Source organism: Rana temporaria, assembly GCF_905171775.1.
Source record: "Rana temporaria chromosome 2 unlocalized genomic scaffold, aRanTem1.1 chr2d, whole genome shotgun sequence".
Taxonomy (NCBI): domain Eukaryota; kingdom Metazoa; phylum Chordata; class Amphibia; order Anura; family Ranidae; genus Rana; species Rana temporaria.
This window is the reverse complement of record NW_024404409.1, coordinates 307,994-322,886: the sequence shown is the minus strand read 5'-3', so window position 1 is coordinate 322,886 and position 14,893 is coordinate 307,994. Positions and strand designations below refer to the sequence as shown.

Sequence of the window (14,893 nt, the reverse complement as noted above, 5' to 3'; positions counted from 1 at the left end):
ACACCCGACATACAGGACAGGAGAAGTAGTACTGTGCAGAGTCCATACATACAGAATAAGAGGAGATACCGAGAATTACACCCGACATACAGGACAGGAGAAGTAGTACTGTGCAGAGTCCATACATACAGAATAAGAGGAGATACCGAGATCTACACCCGACATACAGGACAGGAGAAGTAGTACTGTGCAGAGCCCATACATACAGAATAAGAGGAGATACCGAGAATTACACCCGACATACAGGACAGGAGAAGTAGTACTGTGCAGAGCCCATACATACAGAATAAGAGGAGATACCGAGAATTACACCCGACATACAGGACAGGAGAAGTAGTACTGTGCAGAGTCCATACATACAGAATAAGAAGAGATACCGAGATCTACACCCGACATACAGGACAGGAGAAGTAGTACTGTGCAGAGTCCATACATACAGAATAAGAAGAGATACCGAGATCTACACCCGACATACAGGACAGGAGAAGTAGTACTGTGCAGAGGGTGTGGAGCAGCTGAAGCCTGTGTGTGCTGAGCTGCTCTGATGTCTGGTGCAAGCCCAGGGTTGGGATCTCTCCCAGGAGAGTCCTACAAGAGACACGTCTAACATCTGTGGGACTCATGCGGGAGGCAGAGAGGGAGTGGCACACGGGACCCTCATTTTGGTCCTTGGCCGTGGAGTCTTATGCGGGAGGCAGAGAGCGAGTGGCACACGGGACCCTCATTTTGGTCCTTGGCCGTGGAGTCTTATGCGGGAGGCAGAGAGGGAGTGGCACACGGGACCCTCATTTTGGTCCTTGGCCGTGGAGTCTCATGCGGGAGGCAGAGAGGGAGTGGCACACGGGACCCTCATTTTGGTCCTTGGCCGTGGAGTCTCATGCGGGAGGCAGAGAGGGAGTGGCACACGGGACCCTCATTTTGGTCCTTGGCCGTGGAGTCTCATACGGGAGGCAGAGAGGGAGTGGCACACTGGACCCTCATTTTGGTCCTTGGCCGTGGAGTCTTATGCGGGAGGCAGAGAGGGAGTGGCACACGGGACCCTCATTTTGGTCCTTGGCCGTGGAGTCTCATGCGGGAGGCAGAGAGGGAGTGGCACACTGGACCCTCATTTTGGTCCTTGGCCGTGGAGTCTCATGCGGGAGGCAGAGAGGGAGTGGCACACGGGACCCTCATTTTGGTCCTTGGCCGTGGAGTCTCATACGGGAGGCAGAGAGGGAGTGGCACACGGGACCCTCATTTTGGTCCTTGGCCGTGGAGTCTCATGCGGGAGGCAGAGAGGGAGTGGCACACGGGACCCTCATTTTGGTCCTTGGCCGTGGAGTCTCATGCGGGAGGCAGAGAGGGAGTGGCACACGGGACCCTCATTTTGGTCCTTGGCCGTGGAGTCTTATGCGGGAGGCAGAGAGGGAGTGGCACACTGGACCCTCATTTTGGTCCTTGGCCGTGGAGTCTTATGCGGGAGGCAGAGAGGGAGTGGCACACGGGACCCTCATTTTGGTCCTTGGCCGTGGAGTCTCATACGGGAGGCAGAGAGGGAGTGGCACACTGGACCCTCATTTTGGTCCTTGGCCGTGGAGTCTCATGCGGGAGGCAGAGAGGGAGTGGCACACGGGACCCTCATTTTGGTCCTTGGCCGTGGAGTCTTATGCGGGAGGCAGAGAGGGAGTGGCACACGGGACCCTCATTTTGGTCCTTGGCCGTGGAGTCTCATGCGGGAGGCAGAGAGGGAGTGGCACACGGGACCCTCATTTTGGTCCTTGGCCGTGGAGTCTCATACGAGAGGCAGAGAGGGAGTGGCACACGGGACCCTCATTTTGGTCCTTGGCCGTGGAGTCTCATGCGGGAGGCAGAGAGGGAGTGGCACACGGGACCCTCATTTTGGTCCTTGGCCGTGGAGTCTTATGCGGGAGGCAGAGAGGGAGTGGCACACGGGACCCTCATTTTGGTCCTTGGCCGTGGAGTCTTATGCGGGAGGCAGAGAGGGAGTGGCACACGGGACCCTCATTTTGGTCCTTGGCCGTGGAGTCTTATGCGGGAGGCAGAGAGGGAGTGGCACACGGGACCCTCATTTTGGTCCTTGGCCGTGGAGTCTCATACGAGAGGCAGAGAGGGAGTGGCACACGGGACCCTCATTTTGGTCCTTGGCCGTGGAGTCTTATGCGGGAGGCAGAGAGGGAGTGGCACACGGGACCCTCATTTTGGTCCTTGGCCGTGGAGTCTCATACGAGAGGCAGAGAGGGAGTGGCACACGGGACCCTCATTTTGGTCCTTGGCCGTGGAGTCTCATGCGGGAGGCAGAGAGGGAGTGGCACACGGGACCCTCATTTTGGTCCTTGGCCGTGGAGTCTTATGCGGGTGTTGCTATCCTTTTTAATACTAAGGATGTGACGGTGCACAGACTCAATGAGGTTTCCATGGGAAGATGTCTTATACTGGAAGTAACAATTCATGGCAGGAGACTCCGATTAATTAACATATATGGGCCTCAAACAATATCAGGAAGAATCGGGTTATTTAATGGTATGAAGCCATATCTCTTTACATCGGTCCCTGTGGTCATGGTAGGAGACTTTAATGTCACCAGGACACTAAGTGACCGTTCTTCTGGTAGGGTGTTGGGTAGTGACTCCAAAGTCCTTAATCATATTATTTCGCAGACCGGTTTAAGTGGCAGGAAGCCGGGCTTCACCTTCTTTCGCGGGAATATAAAAAGCAGACTATATGGCACTGGTAAGTCCTACGGAACTGGTGACCAATAGGAGTGAGAAGCTGGTACCTTACTCAGATCATGCGGCCCTCTACTTTTGCCTGGGAACCTGGAAGCATCCTGACATGGGCAGGGGGCTATGGAGGCTCAACTCTAGTCTTTTAGAAGATGTGTCTGTTCAGAAACAAGTACAGAACCTCTTACAACACCATGCAGAGAGACTGGACTTCTATGACTGCACTGCGGATTGGTGGGAGGACGTTAAAAAGGACATCTCTTCTCTCTTGAGGAAATCGTCAGCTAGAATGGGGAAAAGTAGATCTAGCTGTTATCTCAGGCTTGCGGAAAGAGCTGGAGCTGCTTTATTCAGGCGGGTTGGAGGCAGGGAGGAAAATTGATCAAGTAAAATCCGAGCTAAGTCAATACCAATACAGCAGATACAACTCCCTAGTATTTGAACGGGACTATGGATCCCTAGGGACACCTGATCCCTTTGAGAATTGTAGGGACAAGGTGGCTAAAAATTTAATAATGGGCCTGAAGGATTCCCGGGGGATTTTGCAGGAGTCTCGGGAGGGCATTCTGGGAGTGGTAAGATCATACTATGCTGACTTGTTTCAGGAGAAGGGGTTGGATGGGGAGAAGATGGCACAGTTCTTAGAGGCAGTTCCGGGTCCTGTTGTTGATAATTTGGACTTTTCTCCCTTGACAGCAGACATAACGGTGGAAGAAGTTAGGGAGGCTAATGACAAATTACGTCAAAAGAAGGCACCAGGACCCGATGGCATTACAGCCGAATTTTATAAGAAGTAGTCCCTGGCTCCGATTCTGGTGGATGTGTTTAAAAGTTGTTTGGAGAAACGCCTGATGCCTCCATCCATTAAAAGTATCATCCTTATGCCGCGTACAGATGGTCGTTTTTTGTGATGAAAAAAAACGTTGTTTTTAAAAACGTCAGTTAAAATGACCGTGTGTGGGGAAAACGTCGTTTTATGTCTTCTGAAAAACGACAAAAAAATAATTCGAACATGCTTGAATTTTTTGTGTCGTTTTTCAAAACGTCGTTTTTTGTGTCAATTAAAATGATAGTGTGTGGGCAAAACGACGTTTTTAAACCCGCGCATGCTCAGAAGCAAGTTATGAAGCTAGCTTCAATGGAAAAGAGTGCTGAACGTAACCGCGCTTTGCTAGAGCATTTTGAAAAAACGATGGTGTGTAGGTAACGTCGTTTTATTTCATCACAAAAAACGACCGTCTGTACGCGGCATTAGTTCTGCTGTTCAAGGGTAGAGAACCAAATGACATCAAGAACTGGAGGCCTATATCCCTCTTGAATGTGGACCGGAAAATTCTGGCAAAAATACTAATTTCTAGGTTGAAGAGTTTTTCTTCAGCACTATTGACAGATTGTCAGTATGGTACGGTAGAAGGGCGGAATATTTTTGGCGCTCTCATTTCCTTAAGGAAAGCTTTTGAGAGGTGAAAGGTTCTTAGGCATGGGAAATATATGGTGAGCTAAAGCTTTTGACAGGGTTGACCATGGGTATCTGTGGGCGACCCTGTTAAGGTATGGCATCCCAAGGTTATTTGTTGATTGGCTGAGAACTTTATACTGGAAGGCTGAGAGCCTTTCACTTATTAATGGGTGGCAGGGTGGTACCTTTGGGGTTGAGGCTGGGGTGAGACAGGGTTGCCCTTTGAGTCCCCTCTTATATGTTTTCGCCATTGATCCTTTTTTGAGATCACTGCAGGAATGTGGATTTCAGGGGGTACCCGTGCCCCATGCCTCGGCCCTATCCGTATTCGCTTATGCGGATGATGTCACTGTAGTGGTGTCTGCCTCCCAGGAGGCCCAGTTGCTAGAAGCTTCCATTGGAGTTTACTCTGAGGCCTTTGGGTCTCTTGTTAAAGAGGGGGTTCACCCTATAAATTTTTTCTAGCATTAAATTAAGCATAGTAGCGCGAGCTACAGTATGCCTTTATTTTATTTTTTTGCCCCGTACTCACTGTTTAATCCTATAGTGAAGATTCAGACTGGGCGTTCTTATCCAGAGGGAAGATGATTGACGGCCGGCTCTGGCGTGTCACGCTTCTCCGGAAATAGCCGGAATAGGACTTGGCTCTTCACGGCGCCTGCGCCTAGTCTGTGCGCAGGCGCCGTATAGCGCCGTGAAGAGCCGAGACCTACTCCAGCTATCTTCGGGGAGTGTGACGTGCCAGAGCCGGCCGTCAATCACCTTCCCTCTGGATAGGAACGCCCATTCCCCGCGGGGAGTTGAATCTTCACTATAGGATTACACAGTGAGTACCGGGCTAAAAAAAAATACAGGCATACTGTCGCTCGCGCTACTATGCTTAATTTAATGCTAGAATGTTGTTATTGAGGGTGAACCCCCGCTTTAACTTTGAGAAGAGTGAAGCCCTCTGGACACTGCAGGCTGATCCAGGCTTTGATCTGCCCCAGTTTGCAATAGCTTCAAGTTGTCTCAAGATCTTAGGGGTTAAGTTTGGAAGGGAAGATAACGCCAGGCTAAACTGGGAGGAGAAATTGGATGCTGGAAATGCAAAGGTTCAGCGATGGAAGAATTGCAAGCTGACTTACAGAGGAAGGGTCACAATGTTAAAAGCTTATTTAATTCCTATTTTCCTATATGTCTCTATGGTTTTTCCGGAATCTTTCTCCGCAAGGTTTTTTCAGCTCTTCTGGGGTAATAGATTGAATCCAATAAAAAGAGGGGTTACTTACCTGCAGAAGAAGGAGGGTGGGTTAAATATGATAAACCCAAAGGTGTTTTTTGATTCTCTTTTCCTTAACCACTTCCCGACGGCCGTACGACTTTGTACGGCCGCAGGGTGGCTCTAAATCTCCGGGAAGCCGTGTTTTTACGGGCTCCGCTCCTCCTGGCCACCGGGGGGCGCCTGAGCCGCATCACTGGAATGCCGCTGCACGTGCCTGGCGGCTGCGATGTCCGCCAGGCTCCCGCGATCGGCGGTTACAGGGACAAGGACATGGATCTGTGTGTGTAATGATGGGGTGTAAACACACAGATCCATGTCCTGTCAGGGAGAGAGGAGACCGATCTGTGTCTCTTGTACATAGGGACACAGATCGGTCACCTCCCCCAGTCAGTCCCCTCCCCCCACAGTTAGAAAACTAAGCAGTATACACATTTAACCCCTTCCTCACCCTCTAGTGTTAACCCCCTCACATTTATACAGTAATTAGTGCATATTTATAGCACTGATCGCAGTATAAATGTGAATGGTGCCAAAAATGTGTCAAAAGTGTCCGATGTGTCCGCCATAATGTCGCAGTACCGATAAAAATCGCAGATCGCCGCCATTACTAGTAAAAAAAAAATAATAATTCTGTCCCCTATTTTGTAGGCGCTATAACTTTTGTGCAAACCAGTCGCTTATTGCGATTTTTTTTTTTTTTTTACCAAAAATATGTAGAATACGTATCGGCCTAGACTGAGAAAAAAAAATACAATTAAAAAAAATGTGAGATATTTATTACAGCAACAAGTAAAAAATATTATTTTTTTTTTCAAAATTGTCGCTCTATTTTTGTTTATAGCGCAAAAAATAAAAACCGCAGAGGTGATCAAATAGCACCAAAAGAAAGCTCTATTTGTGGGGAAAAAAGTACGTCAATTTTGTTTGGGAGCCACGTCGCACGACCGCGCAATTGTCAGTTAAAGCAACGCAGTGCCGAATCGCGAAAAGTCCTCTGGTCAGGAAGGGGTTATATGTGCCCAGTAAGCAAGTGGTTAAAGTAAATTTTGGGTGCTTGGACTCCAGTGTGGGCCCTCCGTGGGTAAACAGCGTTAGGGCCTGGATATTGCCCCGTGCAGAGTCCTGGATGCAGGGCAACGGTTCTCTCAAGAGGAAGAGATGTACTCAGGGTTATCTCCCACCATATCTGGACTCAGCTCTGAAGTCTCTGAGGAGGGGGGGGATTGAGAAGTCCTACCTTGAAAATAGTTCAAGGAAATTGTTATACCAGAGGATCTGTAGGACCTTCTTCTGTTCTCCGCTTGTACTCAGAGACTGCACTATGGCTGTTATGGAGGAAAGCTTAAAGTTGCTGAATAGTCCCATATTACCCTTAAAGTTTCATGACATTGCCTGGCTGTCCTTCCATGGGAGAATGTATGTGAGGGGGAATATGAAGGGTCTGGCCGCATCTGAAAGGACCTGCCCTTTGGGATGTGGTCAGGAGGAGTCCATGGAGCATTTCTTGGTGGATTGTTGGGGATTGGAAGGAGGTGGCTGCCGGAGTTGGGGTCCCAAGGTTGGAAAACCTGAGTTACTCAGACAGGCTTTATGGTGTTCCCCCAACAATACGCGGTGTAGACAGAGGGACAACGTACATGATCATTACCGTACTCAAATACTATCAATGGCATGCAAGGGCCAGAGTGGCCATGCATAATGAGCAGTTTAACTCCAGCAAAATCGCAGGTTTAGTGTTATCTGAGTTACGATGGATCCAGTGTTTGGAGATTAGGAAATGTTGGAGGAGTTCAGACCTATGGGAAGGGGTCTTATTATAACATTTAGACTTTTATGGACTTTTATTCTCCTAATGATGCCTTTTTTTAACTGCTAAGTATTTGACCTAAACATGTCGGTAATTGTTGTGTTACTGTACGTTATTATGTATCTTGTTTTTACAAATAAGAATCTCCATCCATACAGATCAGTACCTGGGCAGAGGATACGCCTTGCTTGGCCTGAAATCTCAGCCACATGAACAGGTCATCGTTCTCCTTTGTCTGCTGCTTCAGGACATTCTCATCGGTCAGACGGACGTGTTCCACAAAGGCCTGGAGCAAATCACACAGCAATCAGCCTTTTTATATAGAAAAATGATGGAGTATAATCTATCTATACTCCCTCCAGGTGTACACCCCCCGGGTCTGTACCCCCGCTGTGCCCATTATGAGGGGTTCCCACCATCCCTGTGCTGAGTTCCCGGGTCTGTACACCCGCTGTGCCCCATTATGAGGGGTTCCCACCATCCCTGTGCTAAATTCCCGGGTCTGTACACCCGCTGTGCCCATTATGAGGAGTTCCCACCATCCCTGTGCTGAGTTCCCGGGTCTGTACCCCCGCTGTGCCCATTATGAGGGGTTCCCACCATCCCTGTGCTGAGTTCCTGGGTCTGTACACCCGTTGTGCCCATTATGAGGGGTTCCCACCATCCCTGTGCTGAGTTCCCGGGTCTGTACCCCCGCTGTGCCCATTATGAGGGGTTCCCACCATCCCTGTGCTGAGTTCCCGGGTCTGTACACCCGCTGTGCCCATTATGAGGGGTTCCCACCATCCCTGTGCTGAGTTCCCGGGTCTGTACACCCCGCTGTGCCCATTATGAGGGGTTCCCACCATCCCTGTGCTGAGTTCCCGGGTCTGTACCCCCGCTGTGCCCATTATGAGGGGTTCCCACCATCCCTGTGCTGAGTTCCCGGGTCTGTACACCCGCTGTGCCCATTATGAGGGGTTCCCACCATCCCTGTGCTGAGTTCCCGGGTCTGTACACCCGCTGTGCCCATTATGAGAGGTTCCCACCATCCCTGTGCTGAGTTCTCGGGTCTCTACACCCGCTGTGCCCATTATGAGGGGTTCCCACCATCTCTGTGCTGAGTTCCCGGGTCTGTACCCCCCGCTGTGCCCATTATGAGGGGTTCCCACCATCCCTGTGCTGAGTTCCCGGGTCTGTACACCCGCTGTGCCCCATTATGAGGGGTTCCCACCATCCCTGTGCTGAGTTCCCGGGTCTGTACACCCGCTGTGCCCATTATGACGGGTTTCCACCATCTATGTTGGATTCTCTATCTTTTTGATATGGAGAATGTAACAGGAGTAGTTGAGACCCAGAAAGGTATTTGGGGGGGGGGGGGTCAGGAGATCTCACTGCTAATTCTCCTAGGATTGGGTTAGGTGTTGGGGGTTATGGGTTAGGGATAAGGTTGGGGTCAGGGATTGGGTGTTGAGGGTTATGGGATAAGGTTGGGTTCAGGGATTGGGTTGGGTGTTATGGGTTAGGGATAGGGTTGGTATTAGTCAATATTTGACTTTTTCCAGGGAGGGGAGGTGACAAATTATTTCTGGGTGGGGTTGTCCTCCAGGGAGGTGAAGCGATCGATCTATTTCTTGGTGGAATGTTCCTCCCGGGAGGAGAATCGATCATACTGCACCTGGTGTTTGCTGGGTGTCACGCGGTCAGTCATGGTTTGGTGGGCGATGTTGGCATAGTAGGCATAGGACAGGTCGTAGTCTAGTGGGTAGCCATCCACTCCCATGTGGTGTTTGTGTCCCAGAGACAGCTGGGCAAGACGATCGTCTTCCTGAGCCGAGAGAAGGCTGAACTTCAGAGCCTGGAGAGAGACAGACCAATGTAAACCACATGCATGCTCCAGCCCAAAGCACCACCCACAACAAAACACCTGGACAGGTTAGGAAAAGCGTCGGCCCCATGAGCTCTTCTCAGGGACTTTACCTCTGAAATATAAAAACTGGAATATTCTGAATCCACAGAGGGCTGTATACCATCATGGCGCTGTATACCATCATGGCACTGTATACCATCATGGCGCTTTATACCATCATGGCGCTTTATACCATCATGGCGCTTTATACCATCATGGCGCTTTATACCATCATGGCACTGTATACCATCATGGCGCTGTATACCATCATGGCGCTTTATACCATCATGGCGCTGAAGTCTGATTGACGAATGCCTCATCTGCTGGGTGACAGTTCTTAAATAAGTAAGGGGAGGAGCCACCTGGTGACATCACCTTGTGGCCCCGCCCACCTGTGACATCAACAGGTGCATACTGGGTCGGGGACATGACAAGGGGAAGGGCCACCAGGTGACATCACCAGGTGACCCCACCCCATACTTATTTTAGAATTGTTACCCGGCGGAGGCGGCATTCGGTGGCCAGCCGTAAACAACAGCAGAGCGTCTTTTTCTTTTTTTCCAGGTCCGGCGATGCGGCAGGCGTCGTGCTTTACAATGGATCTACAACGGGGGGACAGTGTTTTTGAGTTTTTACATTTTTTTAAATAAAGGAATTACTACAACTCTATAGGCGAGAGGGATGAATTCACATTTCTTGAACTATAGTGAGTCAGGGATTGGGTTAGGTGTTGGGGGTTATGGGTTAGGGATAGGGTTGGGGTCAGGGATTGGGTTAGGTGTTGGGGGTTATGGGTTAGGGATAAGGTTGGGGTCAGGGATTGGGTGTTGAGGGTTATGGGATAGGGTTGGGTTCAGGGATTGGGTTGGGTGTTATGGGTTAGGGATAGGGTTGGGGTCAGGGATTGGGTTGGGTGTTGAGGGTTATGGGATAGGGTTGGGTTCAGGGATTGGGTGAGGTGCTGGGGGTTATGGGTTAGGGATAGGGTTGGGGTCAGGGATTGGGTTGGGTGTTGGGGGTTATGGGTTAGGGATAAGGTTGGGGTCAGGGATTGGGTTAGGTGTTGGGGGTTTTTGGTTAGGGATATGGTTGGGGTCAGGGATTGGGTTAGGTGTTGGGGTTATGGGCTAGGCATAGGGTTGGGTTCAGGGATTGGGGTTATGGGTTATGGGTTAGGGATAGGGTTGGGGTCAGGGATTGGGTTGGGTGTTGGGGGTTATGGGATAGGGTTGGGTTCAGGGATTGGGTTAGGTATTGGGGTTATGGGTTATGGGATAGAGTTGGGGTCAGGGATTGGGTTAGGGATAGGGCTGGGGTCAGGGATTGGGGTCAGGGATTGGGTTAGTTGTTGGGGGTTATGGGCTAGGCATAGGGTTGGGTTCAGGGATTGAGTTAGGTGTTGGGGTTATGGGTTAAGGGTTAGGAATAGGGTTGGGGTCAGGGATTGGGTTGGGTGTTGGGGGTTATGGGTTAGGGATAGGGCTGGGGTCAGGGATTGGGTTGGGTGTTGGGGGTTATAGGTTAGGGATAAGGTTGGGGTCAGGGATTGGGTTAGGTGTTGGGGGGTTAGGGATAGGGTTGGGGCCAGGGATTGGGTTGGGTGTTGGGGTTATGGGTTAGGGATAGGGTTGGGGTCAGGGATTGGGTTGGGTGTTTGGGGTTAGGGATAAGGTTGGGGTCAGGGATTGGGTTAGGTGTTGGGGGTTATGGGTTAGGGATAGGGCTGGGGTCAGGGATTGGGTTAGGAGTTGGGGGTTATGGGTTAGGGATAGGGCTGGGGTCAGGGATTGGGTTGGGTGTTATGGGTTAGGGATAAGGTTGGGGTCAGGGATTGGGTTAGGTGTTATGGGTTAGGGATAAGGTTGGGGTCAGGGATTGGGTTAGGTGTTGGGGGTTATGGGCTAGGCATAGGGTTGGGTTCAGGGATTGGGTTAGGTGTTGGGGTTATGGGTTAGGGATAGGGTTGGGGTCAGGGATTAGGTTGGGTGTTGGGGGTTAGGGTCGGGTTTTGGGGGTTATGGGCTAGGCATAGGGTTGGTTTCAGGGATTGGGTTAGGGGCAAGCTGGTGGTTAGATCCTTGGATGTCGTGGCAGTTGGCGGGTGTTGGTCTTGCGGGTGAAGGAAGAAACCTCAGATAAGGAGAGTTCGGGACCCATCGGTGGTGTAGAGCACGCTGGTGGTTGGTGTAGTAATATTAATATAGATATGTAGGTATTATAAAATATTGTGGTATATGAAAGGCACAGTATGTATAGGTTTACATACAGGCATTCAAGGTTACACATCAAAGGGGTTAGTGGTCAAACGACACGTATCAAAAGATACAGAGAACTCTTTGATGTGTTAATCTTCCTGGTACTTCCTTACATAAGGAAGTGTTTATTGATGGTAATTAGATTTGTGGGATGTTCATTCAATGGGAACAATTGGTTGACCCCCCCCCACTTCCAGTGTGAGTCCAATATTTGAAGCACTCAAACTGGCTTTCAAGGAGTCTTGTCTTGTCTCCCTACGATGAATATAGCACAGGTCTAGGAAAAGATGGGATTCTGAATTATACTCTGTTGGATTCTTGTATCGTCTGTGGACTTTAGACTTTGTATGTTGTTGGAAGTTAATTACATTTTGCGTTCTCTGGAGAGCCTGGTGTGTCGCTGCGAAACAACGTAATTTATGGTCATTGTAACAGACCTATGCATGCTGCCTGGACATTTATAATCTTCATGCAGGGAGGACTACAAGGAACTGCATGGCTTGTCACAATTGGATGTACCACATTGTATTCTGAGCTCAAAGGGTTAATTGGACAAGGGTCTCTTTCACTGCTGAATGCTAATGTACCCTTTGCATAGCTAATGAACTCTCTTTTGTGTAGGTAACAGCCTCCTGTGAGGTGTATGCTGATGGGGATTATGTGTGAGTGATAATTGTTTTAAAGGTTAATTGAATTCTATTGTCTGATCAAGCTCAGTTTAGGAGCCAAAACGTCTAGCGGCTGATTGGCTCAAGGGAATGTCATTATTTCAAAGTATGTGTATTGAAGCCCCCCTGGGTGGGGGGGGAGTGTCATTTGTTTCTGTACAGTTTGTAACCAGATATAAGGAGGAAAAATGTGGCATTAAAAGTCAGTCTGCTTGACCCTTCAAATGTAGCCTCGTCTCATTCATGAAAGGGCGTTCGATGGGATATACCGGCGGTACCTGCAAATCGCAGCTTGCCAGGGAAAAGGACGTCTCCAACGGCTGAGACCCTCTTACTAGTCCGGGTAGCTGTAACATTGGTTGGCAGCGGTGGGATGGTCCTTTTATCCAAAGAGCAAGTTCTGAATGGAGTCGCAGTACGCCAGGCTGAAAAGATCCACACTGAAAGATCTATTGGAGAGTCGTGGTAGGAGCGCCAGCAACAGACCACGGAGGGAGCTGATAGCTGAACTGCTGGGGCTGGACGAAATGGATGGATCCATGGAAGGAACTGAGCCCCTTGCACCGGTCAGCAAAGAAGATGTAATTACTGGGATTGTACAGCGGAGATTATCTTTGTATCCAGAAACGTCCGTGGAACTAATCAACCAGCTGTTCCGGGAAGCAAGGGAGGAGATACAAACGAAGAGGGGACAAGAACTGGAACTGGTAAGAGCGAGACAGCCCATTACACCTGCAGTTCCTACCCCCCCACCTGCTGCTACAGGAAAGAAAATACCGTTCACTGCATTTAAAGCTTTTGTAGAAAGTGAGGAGGAAATCGATGGATATTTGGCGGATTTTGAGAGGCAGTGCTCACTACACCAGGTACCACCAGACCAATGGGTCACTATTTTGTCGGGGAAATTGTCGGGCAAAGCCAATGAAGCCTTTCGGGCTCTCGCCCCAGAGGATATTTTACAATACCAGCAAGTTAAAAAGGCGCTGCTAACCCGATACGCCGTAACTCCAGAAGCCTACCGCCGTCGCTTCCGGGAGTCCAAGAAGAAGGCTGTGGACTCCCACATGGAATGGGCAAACCAGTTACAAAGGGTGGCATCCCATTGGGTCCAAGGGTGCAAGGCCAACACCGGGGAGGAAGTATTACAGCTGTTCCTAATGGAACATTTCTTCCAAGACCTGGCCGCAGACATACAAGACTGGGTACGAGATCACCGTCCAGCTAACTTAAACGAGGCGGCTCGGCTAGCAGATGAGTACGCGGAGACAAGGAAAGTAAGCCAGGGTACTATGCGGCTGGCTCAGAAGGTGGTACCGCGTACTCCAACCGTCACCCCACGCCCAGAGTTTCGGGCTCCAGTCCCACCAGGACCACCACGTCCTCAGGGGCCTAACAACTACCCCCGGGATTCGTCTAGGGTGACGTGCCATCACTGCAGCAACACGGGACATATTGCTCGTTATTGCCCTCTAAGAGCTACAAATAACAATTGGAGACGTACAACACCCAACACAGAGGTCACTCCATCACGTCCCTCTGCGGCCCACTGCCTGGAGACCGAGGGGGGCCCTGAGGAATGTCTGGGGATTTTGTATGAGGCAGACCCAATACAAGCTGCCTCCCCAGATAACCGTCAGCATCACCGTCAGGAGGTACGGGTGAATGGACAAGTAGCACAAGGCTTAAGAGATACCGGGGCCACTATCACTCTGGTTCAAAAACATCTGGTAAAGCCAGAGAACCTCTCCACTCGTACAGTTGCCGTCCGGGTCGCAGGGGGCGCTGTATTCTGCTTACCCACCGCCCGGGTGCACTTAGACTGGGGAGTCGGGTCAGGAAAGACCACCGTTGGTATCATGGACAACCTACCGGCCGAGGTGGTGCTGGGCAACGACATTGGCCCTCTGACTTCGGCTTATTTACCTACACCTGCTGCTGCTTGTCCCATGACCACCCGCGTTGCTGGAATCAACCCGCTTGCTGCTGAGAACCGGGTAAGACTACCTTCCCCGACATGTACTGTAGATCCGGCACAATATCACAGTCTAAAATGGGAATGTGACAAGTTGGCCAGTGAGAAATCAGAGATGCAACGACACTATGTCATGTATTATGAGATGTCCCGTGGCTTGAAAATTGAAATGCACAAACAGGCGGAAATTGTCAAAAGATTAAATGGGATTTGCATCCAGGTGGTGCCGTATCTGTCCCAAGAGCATCAGCAACAGGTTTTGGGAGCCATTGAGAGAGCAAAGCAAGTGACTGTTCCAGAACTGAATTCTATTATTCACCCTCACCATCAGCTACCGACCTGGTAAGTCAACGGGAATGCCGACGGACTGTCCAGGCAAACGGAACTTTTACCTTAACAGCAGACCGGACATCCCCAAGTTGACCCGAAAAGGATCAATCCGGGTCTGAATGAATGAATGAATGAATGAAAATTTATATAGCGCGGCACATGCGAACTTAATCGCATCTGGGCGCTTGTTGTTCCTGTCTCTTTTGATATCAAAAGAGATGCGTCTTAAAGCGGATGTGCCATGGGAACAAAATATTAAAAGTCAGCAGCTACAAATACTGCAGCTGCTGACTTTTAATATTAGGACACTTACCTGTCCTGGAGTCCAGCGCCGATCGCAGCAGAGCACGAGCGATCGCTCGTCACTCTGCTGCTCCCCCCGCCATCCACGCTCAGGGAACCAGGAAGTGAAGCGCTGCGGCTTCACTGCCCGGTTCCCTACGGCGCATGCGCGAGCCGCGCTGCGCCCGCCGATTGGCTCACACGCTGTGTGCTGGGAGCCGAGTGTTCCCAGCACACAACGGGCG

General features: G+C 50.4%; 1 protein-coding gene across 1 annotated transcript in view; it reads right to left on the bottom strand.

Moving 5' to 3' along the window:
• Positions 1 to 14,893, bottom strand: part of LOC120921555 (protein sel-1 homolog 3-like) — a 264,107-nt gene that overhangs the window by 125,063 nt on the left and 124,151 nt on the right. Inside the window, exons 11-12 of the mRNA XM_040334055.1 lie at positions 8,911 to 9,090; positions 7,420 to 7,539 (exon numbers count right to left, since the gene is read on the bottom strand). Coding sequence (XP_040189989.1) covers positions 7,420 to 7,539; positions 8,911 to 9,090 — 300 coding nt within the window. The remainder of the gene's footprint in view (positions 1 to 7,419; positions 7,540 to 8,910; positions 9,091 to 14,893) is intronic.